Source organism: Carcharhinus amblyrhynchos, chromosome 5 (genome assembly GCF_965287045.1).
Source record: "Carcharhinus amblyrhynchos chromosome 5, sCarAmb.v2.hapA, whole genome shotgun sequence".
NCBI classification, from domain to species: domain Eukaryota; kingdom Metazoa; phylum Chordata; class Chondrichthyes; order Carcharhiniformes; family Carcharhinidae; genus Carcharhinus; species Carcharhinus amblyrhynchos.
In genome coordinates, this window is record NC_137328.1 from 75602589 (window position 1) to 75616145 (window position 13557).

Genomic DNA, 13557 nt, shown 5'->3' on the forward strand with positions numbered 1-13557 from the left:
CTTTCATTCCTCTCCTTGACTATTATTTAGTTATAATCATACTACTGATATTTTGCCCTTTTCCTCTACTGTGAAAATATATACAAAGTATTAATTGAACAAATTTGTTTTATTCCTTCTTAACATTAGGTCTTGCCTGAATCTGTCTTTCCCTTTCAGTACACACTTTCTCTCGAAATAATTAACTTCACAAGACTTTCTAAGAATTTTTTTTTAATTACAGGGTTATTTAATTAATAAGATGCAGGATACCTGAATATATCTGTTCTGGTTGAGTGCTTTGCCATTTACAGGCAGGCCATGAAACATGAAATGATCTCTTAATGCATGATAATAGTTATTTCTTTACATGCCAATATTATTTTGATTCCTGTCATTTTTTTTGTCTGCACAGTAATCAGTGCACTTCACGGATGAAACATTTTGAAGTGATTTGACATAACAAGATGCCATGTAAATCAACACTAAACGTTGTATTAAAAGTCATACAAATAAATCAGAACATTCAGTTTATTTGATTGAACATTTTCCTGCCAAAAATTAGAAAGAATCAAACAGTTGAAAAATAGTGCTTTATACCTTGTTATAAAGGTGTTTAACACAAAGTACTAAAATGGAAATTATAAACTACCAGATTCTTAAGTATACAGTAATGTAAAACAGCCAGGCTTTCAATTTCATTTCACCCAGTTTCACATCAGTTGTAAGATGTGTCAAAGCTATTTTTGTTACTCTATGACTGCACAACTTGTTCAAAACATTTTCATTGCCATAAACTGATCAAATGTCTTTTTAAAAAGTTATTTAAAAGGTAATGTATTACAGATATTCAGAGTAGAAAATCCTCCTGATAGAATGTACATTAAAAATAAATGTAGTAACAAATTATGCAATCCCAAAGTACATAGCTTTTCAGTTACACAGACCTAATCTTCCTATCTCATTTGATCAAGCACCCAGCAAATAAATTGCTTCCTAGAACTGTATCAGATAAACCATTCCTCCCAAATTAAAAATTATATATAGTTTTAATTATTCAATCTAAAATTAATGTGCTTAAATGACACGAATGGTGGAATTGCATTTCTATGCTAAATATAACTTGCACTATCAAGTCAGAATTTTTGCTGTAATGGTATAAAAATAATTGACTTTATTAGTTGTAAGAAATGATTTTAAATCATATTAGCCCCTTTATTAGCATACTCTGAAAATTCACCTTAAGCAGTGCAAAATTTTATTATGTAACAATATTGTATTATTAAATTAAATATAGAGTTGCATTTATTAAACTGTATTTCCACAGTGACTCTGAAAGTTTGATCATTACATAAATAAGGATTGTATTGTCCTAAATCATTATAGGATTTGTTGCTTGATATAAAATCTTTATAAATGTAGGTAAACATTTATGCTGGTTAAGGGGTTAAGAAAAAAATATTTTCACCAATAAATGGTGCCATTGCAAGACTGATTGTTAATAACTGATTTGGGGATTGTGATGATAACTAGAACTCTGAAACTACATGGCGTAATATTACCATCAATGACTTCTCTTTACAAGAGGAATACCAAAATCTGCTATAAAAGAATAAATGCTATGACTTTAGGTGAGATAAACATTGTACACAAATCTGAAATTATGTAAAACCCATGAAACCGAAAAAATATAATTGTACCACATAACACAATAGAGCAAATGAAATGCATGTGCAAAAACAAAACACAAAAAGCATTCAGAATATTCAGTTTCTTGTGATCAAAGATTAAACCACATTAGCTTCATCAGGTATCAACCTTATTTTTCTCAAAGAGCCTCTTTAAGCAAAATAGCCAGTTACACAAACAAGACATTTTTTACTATTGTTTTGTGCAACAGATTTTTACTACTATTCTAACACTTGGGTGTTGCCAAAAATAGTCACAGCAATATACAAGTGTATTATAGCACTGTTTGAAAAAAAAGTCTCACCAATTTGTTTCGTGCAAGTATTGTTTGACAATGTTTTGGGATCTCTAGATAAATAAAACAAATGCACAATAAAAACAGAAAAAAAAGTCATTTGCCATAATTTTTAAAAGCAAAATGCTTCTGGTATTACATTAGGTAAAATCATGCAAGTAACTTCAAAGGCTATAATGTACAATTTCACGTAAAACATTCTAATACATTTATATGCCTTGGCAATACTGAGGATAAGAGTCTATAGTATTTCTCTTTTACACCTTATTATGTTACATCAATACATTCAAATGGTCATTGAAAAATTAAAGATGAAAAGATATGTCATCCAGATAATGACATTCTTTGAATTTACAACCCTGTTAAATGAGATGAAACTTTTAGTACTGTTTTGGTTATTCAGAAACAAGTCAAACATTCAAGTCCCATAGGTGATGCAGAGAGGAATCACCAGACTGATCCCTAAGCACTAGATTGTAATGAGGAAAGATTGGATATACTTGAATTCTTCAGTCTTTGTAAGAGACTGAAAGAATGGTTTGCAGAAGAAAGTGAAATTTAAATGGCACTGGAAAGGATGCAAGTTCAAATTGGTGAAACTAAAATTTTGGATTGACATCAGAAATGAGATGACTTCTCCATAGGGTGGTGAAGTAATAAAAAAGGAAGTAATTGAAAATTGTGATGAGAGGGCTATAAAATTTTTTCTAGAAATATGATACAAAATCAGCTGAATGATCTTCCACTTTACAACTTATTTTTTAATAAAATTCAAATTTTAAGGTACAAAAGATCTTACTATGGGATTGGATTACAAAATATGGGCAAGAAGAACAGTACATCAAAATATAATCTGTAATATTATTATAAGGCACAGAATCACACGTTTTGAATAGAACAACATCTATTCTGATTTTTGAACAGAACAACATCTATTCTGATTAATGTTGGCGGAGGGAACCTGCAGTAAGTATTTACTGGTGACAACCTTAACGATTTGAGAGTGGGAATTCTGTTCCTCAGGGAAAGGGAAATCTACTTTCAGGTGCTGCTAGACAATCTGATTGATCAGCACTAGAACTCAGTACTGGTCACTGCTCAAGTGATGAACAGTCCAGAACAGATTCATGGATCCTGAACTGCAGGTTAGTCAGGGTTTATGATCGAGGAGGGATCAGGGACCTTAGGTGGGGCAGGAGTATAAGGTCATGTTCAGGAGGCCAGCAGGAAGGCACAAATTGGTGGGGGAGTGCCATCTTTGGGGGAGGGGTCACCAATGGGAACAACACACCCCCAAAAGAGGAAACATCCTTACTCTTTCCCATTTTTAAACCCGAGGTTGTGAAAGAGCAGTTAACCATCATCATTCAGCTTTCCCCAACACAGCTTATTGCAGCAGAGATGGAAACAGGCCCTTAACAGGCCATTATTTGGTCAGTTAATGCCCTCAATAGGCCTAAGGATGGGTGGCTGGCTGATAGCTTACCTGTCCATAGTATTATGGGGAACAGTTTGGGAGTGGGTGGGAAAGAGGTGGATTACCCACCTGTTCTCTTTTACCTGACCCCCTATAAATACGCTTGGGGGAGGGGAGCATAAAATTCACCCCTATGTCTATTACTAACATATAATTTAATTTTGTAGTTGTTCATGTAGTTAGGAGATTTCACATTACAACTGACCATTGAAGCATTGCACTTATCCCAATACTCAATAATTCAGCACTTCAAATTCAAAAATATTCCAGTGTTAATTTTAAATCCACTTTTATTTCAGATTTCATCTTGGTCTCTTAATCCTTGCCTCATTTCAGATTTTGCTCTAATAAGACTTATTTCTCACACTTTGGAATTCAATAACCCTTTTGGTCATGTCCATAACTTAACACTGGGGACTAGTCAATAAGAACTAAACTGACCATAGTAATGTAAAGGTCTAATGAGTGAGGTTTACTCCTTCAATGAAGACTCTCATAGTTCCTCTTTACTTCATTGAAATGTTGACAGCATTAAGTTAGACATATGACAGATAGTTTAACCCAATAATTACATTATTATAAGGAAGCAGTTTGTTGTCACAATTTTATTTATTGTTACTTTAATTTTCTTCTGCCTTTTATAACTTTACCATTTTTTCACAAAATTAAACGCAAATATGTTTTTCACTGTTGGTCTTGAACATAGTTGACTTTTCGTTGAGTTGCAATAACTGTAAGCACAGAAATGTGTGCAATATGATCTTCAAACAGCTTGTTAGGCAATCCCAAGAGGTGATAGATTCAACTTAATTGAATTCTGAATGTACTTATTTCCATTGGATTCAGTTCTATATCTCTAGTAATATTGTGATCTTGTGTTGTATGCATCAAAGTCAAAGTTGATGGAGTTAGATGCTTAATTTTTAATTCTCTAAAGAGATTGTGCACAGGAATCTGCAATAAAAAAGTTTGAAATACAGTTGGTCGAGTAAACTCCAAGATACACATGTTGTTAAAACACTTTGCCAAAATGAAAACTAGAAAGCTGGTGGCACATCACATCCACCCCATCAGCAACAGTGTCTCTCAAAAGATCAGAGCACCATTTATAAATAAAACCCCAATGGGCAAGGGAACTTTTTTTTTCCCTTTAAAACTTATCTTAGAGAGTTCAACCTCATTGTTTCCAAGTGGTGATTCTGTGAAGAGAGCTTGTCGGTAAAAGGGATTTTTACCTTACTTTTTTCAAAGTTAAGCTGGGAGTGTAAAACCGGAAGTAGGCCCCAGTGAGACCGGAGAAGGTTTTTCCCCCAGTAAATTTGAACGGGGAGGAAACCCGAGACTCTGCACTTCTACAGTCTCCCACCTGCCCCCCTCCTCTAACCTAAAAAAAAGAATTGGAGTGAGAGCAGGTAAACTTTCTTTTTTTTTCGTTTATTCCTCTAACCTAAGGAAGTGAGGGAATAACAGGCAAGATCTTTCTTTTTATCTAGAGGGAATGGCAGGAAAGGCAGTGCAATGTTCCTCCTGCAGGATGTTTGAGGTGAGGGATGCCGTTAATGTCTCTGCTGATTTCACCTGCAGGAAGTGCATCCATCTCCAGCTCCTCAAAAACCGCATTAGGGAACTGGAGCTGGAGCTGGATGAACTTTGGATCATTTGGGAGGCAGAGATGATCATAGATAAAAACTTCAGGGATTCGGATACTCCGGAAAATGAAAATAGATGGGTGACAGTGAGAGGGGCTGGGAGGAAGCAGCCAATGCAGGGATCCCTTGTGGTGGTTTTTCCCTGAGCAACAAGTATACTGTGTTGGATACTGTTGAGAGGGATGACCTACCAGTGGTAAACAGAGTGACTGGACCTCCAGCACTGAGTCTGTCCCTGTACCTCAGAAGGGAAGGAAAGAGAGCAGGGTAGCAATAGTAAATGGGGACGCAATGGTTAGGGGGACAGACAGGAAGCTCTGTGGCAGCAAAACAGCCTCATGGATGGTTTGTTGCCTCCCAGGTGCAAGAGTCCGTGATGTCTTGGACCACGTTTTCAAGATCCTTAAGGGGAAGGGGGATCAGTCGCAGGTCGTGGTGCACATCGGTACCAACAACGTAGGTAGGAGAAGGAATGGGGATTTAAAACAGGAATTTAGGGAGCTAGGTTGGAAGCTGAGAGCCAGGACAAAGCATGTTGTCATCTCTGGTTTGTTGCCAGTGTCACATGCTAGTGAGTTGAGGAACAGGGAGAAAGTGCAGATTAACATGTGGCCGCAGAGATGATGTAGGAGAGGGGGTTTCATTTACTTAGATAATTGGAGCACATTCTGGGGAAGGTGGGACCTGTAAAAACAGGACAGTTTGCACCTGAACCAGAGGGGCACTAACATCCTGGGAGGGAAGTTTGTTTCAGCTCTTCAGGGGGTTTAAACTAATTTGTCAGGGGTTTGGGAAAATGAGATGTAGTCCAAAAGCCAATGTTGAGGGTCATGAGGTACTGAGGAAGGTATCGAGGTCGCAGGAGTGTACAGGCAGACAGGATGGTGGATTGAAGTGTATCTACTCCAATGCAAGAAGCATCAGGAATAAGGTAGGTAAACTTGGAGCATGGATTGATACTTGGGACTACGCTGTTGTGGCCATTACAGAGACATGGTTAGAACAGGGACAGGAATGGTTGTTGGCAGTTCCAGGCTATAGATGTTTCAATAAGAGTAGGGAAGGCGTAAAAGAGGTGGTGGAGTAGCATTGTTAATCAAGGATCGTTTAACAGCTGCTGAAAGGCATTTCAAGGGCAATCTGCCTACTGAGGTAATATGGGCTTAGAAATAGGAAAGGATTGGTCATGTTGTTAGGAGTTTTCTATATGCCCCCAAATAGTCATAGAGATGTGGTGGAGGAACTGGCAAAGCAGATTATGGATAGGTGTGGAGGTCACAGGGTAGTTACCATGGGTGACTTTAACTTTCCAAATATTGATTGGAACTTTTATAGGTCGAATAGTTTGGATGGGACACTTTTTGTAAAGCGGGTGCAATATGTGGATAAGCTGACAAGAGGTGGGGCCACATAGGACTTGGTACTGGGTAATGAAGTGGGCCAAGTGTTAGATTTGTTTTTGGGAGAGCACTTTGGCAATAGTAACCACAATTCAGTGTCCTTCATTATTGCAATGGAGAGGGATAGGGTCACATGGCAGTTCAAGGTTTCTAATTGGGGCATGAGTAATAATGATGGAATTAGGCAAGAGTTAGGGAGCGTATGATGGGAATAGAAACTGTCAGGTATGGGCACAAACGAAAAGTGGAGCTTTTTCAAGGAATAAATGCTGCGTGTCCTTGATAAGTACGTGCCTGGCTGGCAGAGAGGAAATGGCTGAGTGAGGGAACCATGGTTCACAGAGGAGGTTGAATGTCTTGTTAAGAGGAAAAAGGAAGTGTATGTAAGGATAAGGAAACAAGGTTCAGTTGGGTCGCTTGAGGGTTACAAGGTAGTTAGGAATGAGTTAAATAAATGGCTTAGGAGAGCTAGGAGGGGGCATGAGAAGTCCTTGGCGGGTCCGATAAAGGAAAACCCCAAGGCATTTTACTCTTATGTGAGAAATAAAAGGATGACCAGGGTGAGGTTAGCACCAGTCAAGGATAGTAGTGGGAACTTGTGCATGGAGTCAGAAGAGATAGGTGAGGCATAAGAACATAAGAACATAAGGACATAAGAAATAGGAGCAGGAGTAGGCCATCTAGCCCTTCGAGCCTGCCCCGCCATTCAATAAGATCATGGCTGATCTGTTGTGGCTCAGTTCCACTTTCCCGCCCTCTCCCCATAACCCTTAATCCCCTCTCTTATCAAGAACCCATCAACCCGCTTCTTAAAAATATTTAGCGAGGCAGCCTCCACCACTTCAACGGGCAGAGAATTCCAGAGATTCACCACCCTTTGAGTGAAGAAGTTCCTCCTCAACTCCGTTCTAAACCGCCTCCCCTTTATCTTGAGGCTGTGCCCCCTAGTCCTACTGTCTTTTTTGAGCGGGAAGAGTCTCTCCACCTCTATCCTATCCATCCCATTCATCATCTTATACGTCTCAATGAGATCTCCCCTCATTCTTCTAAACTCTAACGAGTACAAGCCTAGTTTATTCAGCCTCTCCTCATAGCTCAATCCCCTCAACTCCGGTATCAGCCTAGTAAACCTCCTCTGCACTCCCTCCAGGGCCAAAATATCCTTGCGCAGGTGCGGCGCCCAAAACTGCACACAGTACTCCAGCTGCGGCCTCACCAATGCCCTATACAGCTGCAGCAAGACCTCCCTACTTTTATATTCAATCCCCCTCGCTATGAAGGCCAGCATCCCATTCGCCTTCCTAACCACCTGCTGCACCTGCAAGCTGGGTTTTTGCGACTCATGCACAAGGACCCCGAGGTCCCTCTGCACCGTCGCCTGCTGCAGTTTTTCGCCACGTAAGTAATAGGCATTGTAGAGGCAAGTAGAGGCATTGAACGAATACTTTTCTTCAGTGTTCACTAAGGAGAGGGGCCATGTTTTTGAGGAGGAGTGTGTAATACAGGCTGATAGGATGGCGGAGGGAGATGTTCTGAGGGAAGATGTATTAGCAATTTTGAAAAACCTGAGGGTCGGTAAGTCTCCTGGGCCAGATGGGATAAATCCTAGGATGCTTTGGGAGGCAAGGGATGAGATTGCTGAGCCTTTAGATTTGATTTTTGGGTCCTCACTGTCCGTGGGGATTGTGCTAGAAGACTGGAAAGTGGCAAATGTTGTTCCTCTCTTCAAGAAAGGAAATGGAATGACCCTGGTAATTATAGGTCAGTTAGTCTTAATTCGGTGGTCAGTAAGTTAATGGAAAGGGTCCTGAGAGATAAGATTTATGACCATTTGGAAAGATGCAATTTAATCCGGGATAGTCAGCGCAGTTTCTTGAGAGGTAAGTCCTGCTTCATAAATTTGATTGAATTCTTTGAGGAGGTAACTAAGTGTGTAGATGAAGGTAGAGCAGTTGATGTCGCAGACATGGATTTTAGTAAGACATTTAATAAGGTTCCCCTCATGGTAGGCTCATGAAGAAGCTAAGGAGGTGTGGGATAGAAGGAAATTGGCCAGTTGGATAAATAACTGGCTGTCTCATAGAAGACAGGGTGGTGGTGGAAGGAAAATTTTCAGACTGGAGGCTAATTACCAGCGGTATACCACAGGGATCAGTGCTGGGTCCTCTGCTATTTGTGATTTTTGTCAATGACTTGGAAGAGGGGGCTAAAGGGTGGGTTAGTAAATTTGCTGATGATACCAAGATTGGAGGAGTAGTGGATGATGTGAAAGGCTCTTGCAGGCTGCAAAGAGACATTGATAGGACGCAGAGCTGGGCTGAAAAGTAGCAGTTGGAGTTTAAACCTGATAAGTGCAAGGTGATTCATTTTGGTAGGACAAACTTGCATGCGGATTACAGGGTCAACGGCAGGGTTTAAGGAATGTGGAGGAACAGAGAGATCTTGGGATTCATGTCCATTGATCTCTGAAGGTTGCCACTCATGTGGATGGAGCCATGAAGAAGGCTTATAGTGTGTTAGTGTTTAATAACAGGGGGTTTGAATTTAAGAGCCGTGGGGTTATGCTGCAACTATACCGGACATAGGTCAGACCACATTTGGAATATTGTGTTCAGTTCTGGTCACCTCACTATAAGAAGGATGTGGAAGCAATGGAGAGAGTGCAGAGGAGATTTACCAGGATGCTGCCTGGTTTGGAGGGTAGATCTTACGAGGAAAGGTTGAGGGAACTGGGGCTTTTCTCTTTAGAGTGGAGGAGGATGAGAGGCGATTTAATAGAGATTTATAAGATGATGAGGGGGATAGATAGAGTGGACGTACAGATATTATTTCCTCGAGTGGATGTAGCTGTTAATAGGGGGCATAACTATAAGGTTCATGGTGGAAGATATAGGAGGGATGTCCGTGGTAGATTCTTCACTCAGAGAGTGGTTGGAGTGTGGAATACACTGCTTGCTGTGATAGTGGAGTCCGACACTTTAGGAACTTTCAAGTGGTTATTGGATAGGCACATGGAGCACACCAGAATGATGGGGAGTGGGATAGCTTGATCTTGGGTTTGGGCATAGCTAGGCACAACATTAAGGGCCGAAGGGCCTGTACTGTGCTGTACTGTTCTATATTTCTATGGAATCTGAGACACTCCATCCCAACACACTCCTGGACACGTGACCACCTCCATAAACCCCATGCAGATTTCCCCAATGGAAATCTCCTTCTGATAGTGCTCCCTGACAAGGTACTGCTGGGGCATGATCCTTTCTGCGCATAAGGGCCATATTAACTATGCACCGCCAGCAGGGACTGTTTGCCAGGGCACTGTTTTACAAAACCTGTTGTAAACCCCACCAATGTGGTTGGGAGGTTGGGCGATTCCCTATGTAGAGGAACGATACAGTGAAAGTTAATATATGGTAATGGACCTAATCTGTGAAGGATAATATTCAAAATTTCTCTTAAATATTGTCAGTGAGTTTCAATAAAAATCTAAACCTTCTAACTACAGAAACATAACAAATTGTAACCTTATCCTGATAACAGAAACCCAGATGCTTCTTACAGAACCACTTACCTTGCCTCGACTGGTAGAACAAAACAGACCAGTGTTTTTGTTCAAAAATCGACAGTCAAAACCCATTCTGTGGATGATCAGGGCTGCTTCATTTGATGGAGATCCTTCATCCTGCAATGGCATGTAACTTTTTATTAAACCTAATTTATAGGTTTTTTTTATGTACTACAATGAATAGAATATTTTGTATGCAGTAAAAATTTCAGTTAAATAAAGTAACAAAATTTCTAATTCTATTGTTGCTGCAGTTATATTGATTTATTTAACTTAGTTGAACTTCCACAAACAAATTAATAGGTTATCACCTAAATCTGGGGGATAAGGATGGAGATGGCTCAGACATTGCTTACTTAAATGTTTCTCGTCATGTAAGAGCAGTGGCTATATTTACTTATATATTGTTCTCTAATCTAACAAATTTTGCTCTGGGAACATATTTTCAGTGTTTTAGACAAGAGATGGCATTGAATACCAAGTTTCTTTTGTTGTCCTTGAAGTTTCTTAGAACTTAGAGGTCTCCTGCCTCTCCATTGATCATTGCCAGCATCTCCCCCCACTGCATCCGCCCAACCTCCACCATCCCATCATCACTGGCATCTCCCTCTCTCCCTCGTGATCATCACTGACATTTCCTCCCCCATCAGTGCATGGTCTCTTCCCCCACAACACCCTCCCCCCATTAGGCTCCCACTAGTGTCTGCCCCAACACCGCTGACACTGCCCTCTGGTATAGGTTTAACCTGTGGCTGAACCCATCTAGATAACCTGTTGTAAACTTCACTGACATCCCATTGGCAAGGTTTGAAAATATGGCAAGGGGTGGAGCGAAATATGGCAGGGGGTCTGATAATTATATTAAAATTCCATGCAAATACATTAAAATGGGGCTCCCGTCCTTTGTGGGTGTGAACCTTGCGACGTCACCAGCACGGGGTGGGGAAAATTAACACTGGAATATTTTTGAATTTGAAGTGCAGAACTGTTGAGCATTTAGAATTCTGTGTCATTACATGATTAGATGGAAGAAGTGCAATGCTTCAACAGTCAGCTGTAATAGGAAATTTAAGAACATAAGAAATAGGAGCAGGAGTAGGCCATCTGGCCCTTTGAGCCCGCCCCGCCATTCAATAAGATCATGGCTGATCTGTCGCGGCTCAGTTCCACATTCCCGCCCTCTCCCCATAATCCTTAATCCCCTCTCTTATCAAAAATCCATCAACCTGCGTCTTAAAAATGTTTAGCGAGGTAGCCTCCACCACTTCAACGGGCAGAGAATTCCAGAGATTCACCACCCTTTGAGTGAAGAAGTTCCTCCTCAACTCCGTTCTAAACCGCGCCCCCTTTATCTTGAGGCTGTGCCCCCTAGTCCTACTGTCCTTTCTGAGCGGGAAGAGTCTCTCCACCTCTATCCTATCCATCCCATTCATCATCTTATACGTCTCAATGAGATCTCCCCTCATTCTTCTAAACTCTAACGAATACAAGCCTAGTTTATTCAGCCTCTCCTCATAGCTCAGCCTCCTCAACTCCGGCATCAGCCTAGTAAACCTCCTCTGCACTCCCTCCAGGGCCAAAATATCCTTGCGTAAGTACGGCGCCCAAAACTGCACACAGTACTCCAGCTGCGGCCTCACCAATGCCCTATACAGCCGCAGCAAGACCTCCCTACTTTTATATTCAATCCCCCTCGCGATGAAGGCCAGCATCCCATTAGCCTTCCTGACCACCTGCTGCACCTGCAAGCTGGGTTTTTGCGACTCATGCACAAGGACCCCGAGGTCCCTCTGCACCGTCGCCTGCTGCAGTTTTTCTCCACGTAAGTAATAATCCTTCCTACCATTATTCCTACCAAAGTGGACCACCTCGCACTTGGCAACATTAAATTCCATTTGCCAGTTCCTGGCCCATTCGCCCAGCCTATCTAGCCTTGTTCATGTAATTTAGTAATTACATGAACAACTAACAAAATTAAACTGTGCATTAGTAATAGACATAGGGGTGAATTTTATGCCTGCCTTCCCCCAACATATTAGCAAGCTGTAAACTGTTTAATTTTGTTAGAGTTACACTTACCTGTGTATTGAAGCTCATTTTTATAAAAAAGATCCCTATTTGTCAATGGAATCATTCCTGAGGTGAAGCATCCTTTCCTTACATTTATGCCAAAATAGAATCTGGCTTCACAATATACCTTGGGGTTTCTGATCTGGCAGCCTACACATGGTCAGTGTCTGGCTGAACCAGTTGATAACTCCAGTTTTGTATTTGATTCGAGTTGAGCTTCCAATCCCATATCCTGTCCAACACAAAGACCTTCAACTTCCATTACTGTAACACCACGTGTTGCCCTCCTGCTTCTGTCTATCTGTTGCTAAAGCTCTCACCCACACTTTTGTTAGTTCCAGACTCAATCACTATACTGTCCTTTTGATCTCCCACCTTACACCATCAATAAACTCTAGCTCATCTAAAACTCTTTATCATTTCAAATGTCAATCTCCAAATACTACTGCGTTCACTGACCTAAGTTGGGTCCTGGTTCACCAACATCTTAATTTCAAAATTCTCGTCTTCAGTTTCTCAGCAACCTTTTCCAAACTCCAATCCTCTAAGATCTTTGCATACCTCAAACTCTGGTCTGTTGTGCATCCCTGACTTATTTCAATCATGTTGGCCACACCTTCAGCTGTTTAGGCCCTAAGCTCTCTAAATTCCACATTTCTGCCACTCTCCTTTAAAAAACCTATATTGTGACATCTCTTTTATTGGCTCAGTTTCAATCTTTGCACACCTGCAGTGTGCCTTAGAACATTGTCAATGCTCTCCCTTTCTTCAATATGCTAGATGAGAAATCTGCTAATGGATTTGAAGTGATAACCTTGTGCTATCTTTCTGTAACACACTTCAGTACGTCACCTTTGCTTGAGGATCTCTGGTGGGATTTATTTATAGCTAAATCAGTACGAGCTATAAAGAAGATACATCATGTTGTCTCAGGTACTAATAATGCAGGGAGAGACCACTATAACATTCAGGTTTGTTGAGCTTCTTAAAGGGTCATCACTCTTAAAGGAATATTATAACAGGATTCAACACTATTTTCCACCACAAGCCAACCTTCTCCAGTCAAAATATACATTGGAATTCATATGGCACCATGCACTATAAGATTGGTCTGATCTGAATCTTGTAAAAGGGCCCCAATCACATTTGCTTACCTAGCAAGCTTGGAGCCTAAATAGATTGCATCAAAGCTATCCTGAGAGACAATGGCTATCCTAATCAGATAATTGTTGGCTGTGGACCGCTCAATCATAAATGGGCCAAAGGCCTTTGAACCTGAAAAATGCCCATCCTATCTCAACTTACCCTGGAAAGGCAAAGCATCTCAAAAATTAAACAACTTCATGCTGCTACTAAGCAGTGGCAGCGTGAATGGTATTTTCTATTAAAAGGATGCTGGTATCAGTCCAAGGAGATATTCTGCTGACCAAACA

General features: G+C 40.6%; 1 protein-coding gene across 2 annotated transcripts in view; it reads right to left on the reverse strand.

The window, feature by feature from the left end:
• Window positions 1-496: 496 nt before the first annotated feature.
• The window catches only part of man2a1 (mannosidase, alpha, class 2A, member 1), a 172154-nt gene continuing 159093 nt past the window's right edge, over window positions 497-13557 (reverse strand). For both annotated transcript variants that reach the window (XM_080189037.1, XM_080189035.1), the window contains exons 21-22: window positions 10061-10171; window positions 497-4394 (exon numbers count right to left, since the gene is read on the reverse strand). In XM_080189037.1, the coding sequence (XP_080045163.1) occupies window positions 4242-4394; window positions 10061-10171 (264 nt within the window). In that variant the 3' untranslated portion in view covers window positions 497-4241. The remainder of the gene's footprint in view (window positions 4395-10060; window positions 10172-13557) is intronic.